This window comes from Hibiscus syriacus, unplaced genomic scaffold (genome assembly GCF_006381635.1).
Source record: "Hibiscus syriacus cultivar Baekdansim isolate YM2019G1 unplaced genomic scaffold, ASM638163v2 tig00010865_pilon, whole genome shotgun sequence".
Lineage (NCBI taxonomy): Eukaryota > Viridiplantae > Streptophyta > Magnoliopsida > Malvales > Malvaceae > Hibiscus > Hibiscus syriacus.
This window is the reverse complement of record NW_024062233.1, coordinates 247068-257188: the sequence shown is the minus strand read 5'-3', so window position 1 is coordinate 257188 and position 10121 is coordinate 247068. Positions and strand designations below refer to the sequence as shown.

The window sequence follows — 10121 nt, the reverse complement described above, 5'->3', positions numbered from 1 at the left end:
ATTAAAATCCAGGATAAACAACCTATTTGATCACTTAGTTTCTGTTTTTTTTTCATCCTATTATTTCTTCAAAATCATATCCAACGTTCTATTTTGAAATTTTGTCACTCCGCTAAAAAAAATAATTGGGATGTTGATTTGAGCATTTTTTTTAAGTTTTACGTGATCAAAACGTAACATTAGGTCTAATTTAAAAAATATATAGTTAGATCACCAAAATAGAAACTAAATAATAGGTGAGTGACCAAATAAGTAGTTTAACCATTGATATATCAAATATAAATATTGTATAATTTATGCCTTGATTGAAAGTTTAAAAATACTCTATCATAGGGACTTAATTTCTCAATCATGAACCCATCAAATAAATTCAGTGGTAAAATGAAGTGTTGTTCCCCTTAGATGTTTCGAATTCGAGCAATTACGTTTGCAGAGTATGTATTGTCAATGACTAAAAAAGACATTATAATCACGCTCGTACTATTAGGAAAAAAAACAATTTCTCAATCATTACCTACACATATGAAGATGGGCCATATACATTCCTTACTCCACAAACAATTAAGACAGGGAATTTTGTGGTAGGGATTATAGTTTTATTTTATCTGCCTCCCCCTTCCAAGAGATTGGACCACCCGGCTGGTGTACATTATATGATGTTCATAAGTCATGAAAATGGGTGCATTGTCCCATTAATTACTTGGATATATAGTGACAACAAATCCTTTGGAATTTCTCTTGTCACAAATAAGTCACTAAAGGTATTATTTTGTATTTACATTTAGTGATATCAAAACACAGAGAGAAGTTTAACTTCAATAATGGAATTGAAACTGGTTCGACGTGCGAGAGAGCGAGGCAAGGCCAGGTTTTCGGTCTGCAAACGCTGGTTTGCATACCGTCTGCGATTGGGGTTGTTGAATTGGGGTCGACGGAACTTATAACCCAAAGCTCAGATCTCATTAAAAAGGTTCGAGCTTTGTTTAACTTCAATAATGGAATTGAAACTGGTTCCTGGTCTATTAGTAATACTACTGCCGATCAATGCGAAAATGACCCGACTTCGCTTTGGATTACTGATCCCGATCTCGGAACTGCACTCAATCAAAGCAATAACAGTAATCCTAGCAATCAGAATCCCAGTTCTAGTAGTTTAACCTGTAATCCGAGTTCTACTCATGTTGGAAATCATCAGCAGGGCCCGAGTTTTTGCTTGAATTTCTCCAATAATGGCTTTGATGGGAATTCCCCTTCCTCCTTGTTGAAACCAGAATCTGGGGAGATACTAAATTTATGTGAGAGTAAGGGAATCGGTAACGGAACTTTGTTTCCGGGTAGCTCTACAAAGAAGAGGTCACCTACTTCGAAGGGAGTGATGAAGAAGAGATTGTTTCGTTTACTTCTGGTGTAATTCTGCCTCCCTGTGACGTGGTGAAATCAAGTGGTGGTGCAGGGGATTCCGATCTCGAAGCTTCGGTTGTTAAGGAAGCCGATAGTAGAAGGGTTGTCGTGGAGCCTGAAAAGAGGCCTAGAAAACGAGGACGAAAACCGGCTAATGGACGAGAGGAGCCTCTGAATCATGTCGAAGCAGAGAGACAACGACGAGAGAAGCTTAACCAGAGATTTTATGCCCTGCGTGCGGTGGTTCCAATGTATTGAAGATGGATAAAGCATCCCTCCTCGGCCATGCTATTTCATATATTAACAAGCTTAGGAGAAATCTACACGATGCGGATTCGCAGAAAGAGGAGTTGCATAAACAATTAGAGGAGACAAAGAAAGAACTTGCAAGTAAAGACCTAGGCCACACGATGTCGAACCGCATCGACTCCAAATTGGCAGAATTAGATATCGATGTCAAGATTATCAGATCGGATGCAATGATCCGAATCCAGTCCAATAAAAAGAACTAGGGCTTGGCTTTTGTGTTGAACCTTGTAGTATATGTATCTAGGTTGTTATAAATGAGAATGTGAATGAAGTTCTGGGTTTGTTCTTCACTGAGAGCATATTGGATGCATTCATGTTAGAAAATAAAATCTTATTGGGGAGTTTGCAGACATCAAATTATTAAAAAGGAAATAAAAACGTACGGATTAATAATTTTTATTTATAATTTGACCCACAATACTTTTTCTAAGTTCAATCATATCCCAAAACATTAATATCATATAATTGTAAATTCTTTAGTTAGTCGTCATTTGTTGGCAGATTTTTGTGATCACGATAACGTAAGCGAAAGAAAGGTAGTCCATATTGCATGCATCAACGTACTCTCATCTTTTCATCTCAAAGCTCCAATCCCTCCTCATCCCGGAGCTCCTCAGCAGCCTAGGGTTACAGTCAACTTCGAACGCAACCGCTCCGTTATCGACCGTATTTAGGCGTCGATGGTGACCCTTCTTCGAACCGACCACCTGCATTATCGGCTCTTCCCTTCTGAGTTGTTCATAAACGGCGGGGCTTATCTCGGACTTACTTCTAGCTTTTTTGGACCGAATTTTCCTTGCATATTTTGGTTTAGCACAATGATGATCTATATCATTGTCTGAATCTGTTCTTTTCAGGATCTGGCAATTCAAGCAGTTGAGACTCATGGTTTTTTAAAAGGGTGGAGACAGAACACAGAAGAGAGATGTTTTATACACGTTTTTTTTTTTTGAAAATTAAACTTGGGGTTTTGATGTTTTTGAAGGGAAGAACAGATTTGTTTGTTGGACAGCTTTGGGTGTTTTAATTTAGAGCTAGGAAGACAGGTCAGCCAAATCTAAATTTGGTTGTCAAAAAAATTATGGGGTTTACGTACAACTAATAGATGTAACCAATTTGTTACAGGTAACCCCATATGAAATCTCGAATTTATTAGATTTACAAGTCATTGTATTTTATAATTAAATATATGGGTTTTATAAGTCATTGAATTGTAATCAGGGTCGGATCGAGGAGACTGCAAGAGTAGACGTCACGTTGAAAGTTTAAAATTATTATTTATTTTAGATTTTTTTATATATTTTTTATTAAAAAAAATTCTATTCAAAATTTTATAAGTTCATCATTGTCTAAAAATTTATAACATAAAATCATACATTGTCTCTCATTACACCAAACTTGCTTTTTATTATCCTTTTATTTTTTATATCACGTCTTTATTTTTATCTTTTTAATTTTCAATAAGTTTAATTTTATGACACGTTTTTCATCTGTTTCTATGACATATTTTTTCATGTCTTTTGTTACGTTTTCGTTCGTTTGGTCTTTTTTCATTTATTTTTTTTAAGGGGTTAATTCAACATCATCACGACTAATCAATATAACACTTATATGTTATCAGACTTATTTTCCCTACTTTGGACTATCATATTAAATTTTGATAATTGATTTGAGTTTGTGGATAACTTTTTCACGTCGCTCGACTTTGATTTGTGATTTTTTTAATGATCTCTCATTAGCTTGACCCCCTTTACAGTTTATTTATCAATGCAATCAGATCTGTTTGTATGCATTATTGTTCAATTTTTTATTAGAATTTTTAATTTTTTATTATATGTTCCTTATGTGATCTTAAGTTACTAATTGCATTAATAATCTTAGAAAAATGACATAATTATATGCTTAATTTACAATTATGATTGTAAATCACTATTATAATTCAAGATGTCCAACCAGTTGTGAAGGAAAAGCTCTCTCTCTCTCTCTCTCTCTCTTCCCTTCACTAACGGTGCAGTTAGCTTTTTCTAGAAGCAGCCCATCCTCCTGTCGGAATATTCGTTCTCCGATCATCCCTGGTTATCCGTCCTCGCCTATTCGGTGAACGCTCTTTCTATTCCATTTTTTTTCTGTAATTTTATCGGATTCTGGAATTTCTCAGGGTTATTTTTTTTGTGATTGAGTTGCTTTGGAAGATTTTTTTCCGATCGACTAAAAGGAAATACTTCCCATTACAGATGCGCATATGAAGACTGCATAAGAAGACTGTTAAACTATGTATTTATTTATTTATTTATACATCCATTGTATTTTATCTTTATTTTTAATTTTCTAATTACCAGAGATCTTCCACGAAAACTACTCTCAACATGGAGTTGAGGTCAACCTATTACCCTACCTCCTCCTTACCCTATTACATATGAGAATAAGGTTTTATTGTTGTATTATAATTCAAGATATTTTATTTTTTTAATAAAATTAGTGGCTTCCATATAAAAAAAACATGATACTTGTCTCTCTAATATACTGCAGAATAAATTTCAAAAGTACCACGTCTATTAAATTATTTATATTTTCAAAACTTCTAAATCAAAAGAATTTATGTTTAAATCTCTTAATTTTCTACGTTAATCTCAGCCATTCATTTATTTTGTGATCTACAAAACGTGCAAAACTTAGTTTTCACTTTTTTATGACCGTTAGATAAAGAAAATCAAAGGTTGAAATAACTCATTTTTTCTCAATTAATATATTCACATTTCCTACTTATAATCTCACCTTTTGTTTTTTCTCATCCAACCGTCATAAAAAGATGTAAAACTAAAAGTTTTAGGCTAGGTGAGACGCACTCCATGAGGACCTATTTGATACCATACTATTATCAATACGATGTCATTGTGGGTTCCAACTCCTTAAGCATCATCCTTAATAAAATCTAGACCCATTTTAACACATTAATTCTTCTATCCCTCAACGCCTTTCCTTAGAAGTTCCTTTTAGATATAGCAAATATGATTCAAAGGGTACCCTACAGAGCTGCATGGATTCAAGGGCATTCTTAAATTCTACTACCATAGAATAGAGTATTCAAGGGCATTCTCTAGAAATTTAATCATCCCAAACATGATCAATCATACAGGGTGACAAAGGAATGATTAAACATTGATGTCACGTAATACGATCTTTCTAGAAAATTGAAACTCGAGTGCAATTTTAGTCTGCAACACTCTTCCACTTCTGTAAAGCATTCTATTCTGAAATAAAGTTTGCACACAATAGTTCTTCATGTTGGATATATATACTATGCAGTCATCTGAAACCAAAAAAGTTGTAAAAGTTCACAAAACAATAAAAGCTCTTCCTAAATGCAGCAACAAACCGACTTACCGCTCCATAAGTTGTAGTCAGCAAACCACACAATTGCTATCCACCGTTTGATTTTGTACCAGTGATACATTTATTCTACAAAATAGCTCGGTAAAACCAACTCAACTCTTCTTCTTTCTAGCATCTGCTTTCCAGTCTCTTCGACCGAGCTTAGGTTTCCTAGTTTCACTGTTGTGCAGGTTACCAGAATTCTCTAAATTGCACTCTCTTCCTGCAGATCCTTCGTCCCTAACCCTAGGGGGCAAGAATGATATTTGGCTTTCAACAGTGGTGTTAAGAGTAGACTGGATAGAAGCATTAAGAGTGTCTTGACCCTTGAATATATGAGCTCTTCTAGCGTCCTTTTTCCAATCCCGTTTACAATAAACACGTGCCGTCCCATTGTTAAGGGTCCCATTTATTTGCAACTCCACTTTTGGTATGGTTGGTTGGCTTAGGACATGAGATTTCTGCATGTCTGCTTCAAGTCGCTTTCTGGCCCTATATCTACGCTGCCGTTCTCTGTTCTTTAGACGGCGAGTCATAATGTCATTATAGCTTTTGGAGTTGGTGTTAGTTAATAAAGTACTTTGTGTTCCACTAGGATTCATATTCGGTCTGTCTTCCATTTCAAACAAATGTTACATCAGCATCAATAAAACTAGTTGACAAAGGAACCTATACGATCTGGATACAACATGGGTATGATGGAAAGCATTTCTCACTTCTTACCATCGAGGATTTTCAGCAACATCAAGTCAGGTGCCAAACTGCCAATTACCATTATGTCAATCGAGCCATCATACTGGAGTCTGTATACAAAATAAAGCACAACATTTAAGGGATTAAGCTAAAATTCTAAATAGAAATATCATTGTATTGGATACGATATATGCTACATTTTAACACGACACTAATATTTCCATAAATTTGGAAATCATGTACGATTTCTTATCCTGATCCTCCTCGACATAGGTATGGAACTTTAAGTTAAACACTGTTTTCAGGGTACATTATACCATATTAGCTACTGTCCCCCAACCAAATATGATTCTCAGTTCCTCACAATTCGTAAACATTTTCACAATCGCCTACGGGAACAGAACCTGAACTATCTTTGCTCTTAATAAGGAATAAGAAAACTTCCCTTAGCAGTAATAAAACTGATCATGTAGCTAATTTAGTCGTTAAATCAAATAAATTACAACCATGATCCTAGTTCCATCGCTTATTTCGTATGTTTTATGTATCATTGCATCACATGTGATCAACGAAATGCAGAATCTAATGAAATATTTATTCTTGGTATGAATCAACAACCCAGCTCAATTTACTGAAAACTATGAATAATAAACAACTCAACCCGATTTATAACACGAGCGAGCAACATGTAAGCTCATCAAAGAATCTAAACCCTCAGCATCAATCTCCTAGAACACATGAACTATAAACCCATTAATTAGATTCTTTTTTCAGACCCATATGCCTCTTACAATTACCGAGCTTGAGTTTTTTAAATTCTTTTTCTTTATGGATAATGGAAACTGTCATAAATCATGAAAAACATTAATGAAGAGTAACATGAACACTTTGTCGAAAACCATTAATCTAAGGATCAATATTGTCTGAACAGGAAACAATTGAAGTAAAATCCGAATAACCCTATCTATGGGCATAAAAGAAAGCAATAACCCCACTAATCAAAACAAGCATAGAAAGGGAAAACCTTTAAAGATTTTCACATTAAAAAACACCTTCAATGTTGTTCAAGGGTGACCCACAATCCTAAAAAGTACTAATTTCTGAGTTTCAAAGCTAAAACCCTCAAAGGATAACATCTAAAAACAGTAAAGGGGGATGCATTGTTGTTACACCATGGCCCAAAAAAACTAAGATAAAAAACAAAATGGGGGGGGGGAGAGAGAGAGATCATACCCATCGGAACGCAGATAGTAATTGTGAAATTGATTTGAGAAACAGAGGAGAACTAAGGAAGCGGAGGTTGTCGGATTAGGGAAGAAAAGGAAGAAGATAATAAGGGGGAAAGGAGAGGCTTTTTAATTTGGGAGCTAATTTAGGCTGTTTATTTTTACGACAAATTAAGAGTCAACATTTTTTAAGAACCCAAATGGTTTCTCTTTCTCAATGCCACGTTACCATTCCAAAATATTCTTTAATATATCGACAACGAGCGTACATATATCTTATAGACATAGTACTCAAATTATGATATCTAAAAAAATATTTTATTTAATTATTAATATCGTTTAACACTTTTAACTATCGACATAATTCTTTATTAACGATGTCAAATTGTCTATAAACATAATTATTTAAATTCTTTTAAAAAAATAATATTTTTACATGAATCAAAAGATTTATGTGATAAAAAGAATTATTGATTCTTGAACATCGAGCATTAAATATTTAAAGGTCGTTGCTTCCTAAAATATATATATTATATAAACACAATTTGTGTCATTTATTTATTTATTTTTCATTTATCTTACGCGTCATTTCATTATCACTAATTATTGGACCCACACAACGTAGGAGGAAAAAAATGTCGAAAATGAAGATGAATTGATGTATTCATTTCCAAGTTGACCCACAGCGCACGTTAGTCTCCTGCAGCACATCCCTCGCTAGCCCTAGGGTTTACTTTCCTTTCTAGCTTTCTCTTCCTTTCGATTTTTCGTTTAATTTCAAGCCCCCCCCCCCCAATTCTTCAAAGAGGAGGAAGATCTTCACGCTGACTTCAAAATTACAAAATCTGGTATGTTTTTCATTCTCTCTTTCGTTCACGGTTTCTTTTAAATTTTCACTTTCGCTTTTTACCTGCACTTTTAATCTAGTTGTTGTTGAATTTGCTTTTTGGAGCTAATTGTTTTATAAATGTTTGACCTTTGTTGTGCTCTGATAATCTGAGATTTGTTTATTGAGTTGGAATCCTTATGGGTTGAGTTTGTACATTTTATCTTTATGATGCAGGAAGCTGAGTTGAGTTTTCGTGGCAATTCTGAGGGGACAAAATTGATGGATTTATATTTTAGGGTTTTCGGGTTTGGGGAAAAGGTTGCCTTTTTTTCTCGTTGAAGATCAGATTCAGGGTTTGGTTTTGGGTGAAGATTTGAATTTGGAATCCCAAACTTTGATTCTTTTTAATTACTGCAGCCTTCTGGATATCTAGAGAAAGTCGACACTGTTTCGCAATCCCTTTTTCGCAGCATATTGTCGTGAAAATATTTCTAGCTGGTGCTTGAGCTTGAATTTTAAGGTTTTGGGATCGTCTGTTGAAGGTTTTGAATGGCTTGACTTTGTGAGTTTCTGGGAATTTGGGATTACTTTGCTGTAGTTCACGGTGCAGTTTAGTTTTTTTGAAATGGATAATTTGAAGAATCGGCTTAATGATCATCTAGCCGTTAACAAAATCGGCAAGAATATAAAGAAGAGCCCATTGCATCAACCTAATTTTGCTAATAATGCAGCTAGGCAGCAGCCTCAGCCCCAGGTTTACAATATTAGCAAAAATGATTTCCGGAATGTTGTTCAGCAGCTCACAGGTTCGCCTTTGCATAATGATCCTTTGCCAAGGCCCCCACAGAATTCTCCCAAGCCCCAAAGTATGAGGTTGCAGAGAATTAGACCTCCACCATTGACGCCAATCAATCGGCCCCGTATTCCTCCTCCGATTCCAGCCCCTGCTCCTGCTCCTTCTCATACACCGGCGCCAGTTCCACCTCCCGTTCCTTATAACACTGGCTTTGTTAGACCTGGTCAATATGGACAACCATTGCCTACAATGTTGCAACCTATGGTTCCTGGAGATGCTCTATGGGCAAACACAGGTGAATCTCCTATATCAGCTTATATGCGATACCTTCAGACTTCTCTTATAGATCCAAGTCCAGTTGGGAATCATGGTCATCCTCGACTACACCCTCCAGTTCCAGGGCAACCTAATGCTCCACCACCATCTTCCAGTTTGCTTCCTAATCCACCAATGCCGGCAATCCCTTCCCCAAGAGGAGTAAATGGTCCACCAATGTTGCCTAATTTCCCTTCTCCACGAATGAATGGTCCCGTACCACCAATGCCCAATCTTCCATCACCAAGGATGAGCGGGCCTGGTCTTTTACCTTCACCGACTTCTCAGTGCCTTTTGCCATCACCTTCTGGCTATATGAATTTGCTGTCCCCCCTCTCCCCTTACGGGTTGCTTTCTCCCGGGGTTCAATTTCCTCCATTGAGTCCCAATTTTTCTTTCTCCCCAATGGCTCAGCCAGGGATTTTAGGTCCTGGGCCTCAGCCTCCACCTTCTCCAGGTCTCGTGTTTCCATTATCTCCTGGTTTTTTCCCCTACCCAAGTCCTAGATGGAGGGATTAATAATCCAAGATATTTCATTGTCGTTCACATCAGTTCCATACTCATCGAGGAATTTGGACCTTTTTCCTACTGGATCATGTCCTTCTCATCCAAGTTCGGTCGGAAAGTATAATGTATATGGTCGGAAAGTATAATGTATACTGCTGGTGTGAGTGTTTCTTTCTTTATTTGTTTTGTCTCTTCTGTTATGTCCATACCCATTTCACAAGTTGTTTGCACTTAGGCTACATAACAGCTGCAATGCTCTCTGTATTCTTGGACAAGTTTTACATAGGAGATAGTGAAGATTGGATAACTAAGTTTGAACATCCTGACAGCAGCTGTAACTTGAAAGGAGCATAGGGTCGTGCGTAAAAAGAAAATATAGGTAGGCAAAATTTAGTCGAAAATTTCTTTTGTAATTGTACTGTTGTGGATCCTAATTAGTTTTGGTTGAACTCTTGTTCATTAGTGAGCATGTGGCAATAAAATATTCAAGCATGTTATTCAAAATAAAGGCATATGATGTTCAAAGTTGTAACTCTACCTCCCCCCAAGATGTTTCAGTTAAGTGTGATGATGCTCAACTGTTCCCCTTGTTTGCCTGATTTATTGTTATACATTTTGGGGATTCCAATTACATCAAGTGGAGTGTGTTAAGGGCTTACAAGGTAACATCTGG

At 36.1% G+C, this 10121-nt stretch overlaps 3 protein-coding genes and 1 pseudogene across 3 annotated transcripts; 2 read left to right on the top strand and 2 right to left on the bottom strand.

The window, feature by feature from the left end:
• Nucleotides 1-10121, bottom strand: part of LOC120204371 — a 28102-nt pseudogene that overhangs the window by 6784 nt on the left and 11197 nt on the right.
• On the top strand, nt 676-1659 carry LOC120204353 (transcription factor MYC2-like). The gene is made up of 3 exons (XM_039204444.1): nt 676-679; nt 786-1301; nt 1349-1659. The coding sequence occupies exons 1-3, from the start codon at nt 676-678 to the stop codon at nt 1657-1659; spliced, it is 831 nt and encodes a 276-aa protein (XP_039060375.1).
• LOC120204377 lies at nt 4883-7123 on the bottom strand. The gene is made up of 2 exons (XM_039204477.1): nt 7009-7123; nt 4883-5885 (listed from the first exon to the last, which is right to left on the bottom strand). The coding sequence occupies exon 2, from the start codon at nt 5700-5702 to the stop codon at nt 5196-5198; it is 507 nt and encodes a 168-aa protein (XP_039060408.1). The 5' UTR covers nt 5703-5885; nt 7009-7123; the 3' UTR covers nt 4883-5195.
• LOC120204372 (protein HAIKU1-like) lies at nt 7661-9946 on the top strand. The gene is made up of 2 exons (XM_039204467.1): nt 7661-7849; nt 8065-9946. The coding sequence occupies exon 2, from the start codon at nt 8456-8458 to the stop codon at nt 9458-9460; it is 1005 nt and encodes a 334-aa protein (XP_039060398.1). The 5' UTR covers nt 7661-7849; nt 8065-8455; the 3' UTR covers nt 9461-9946.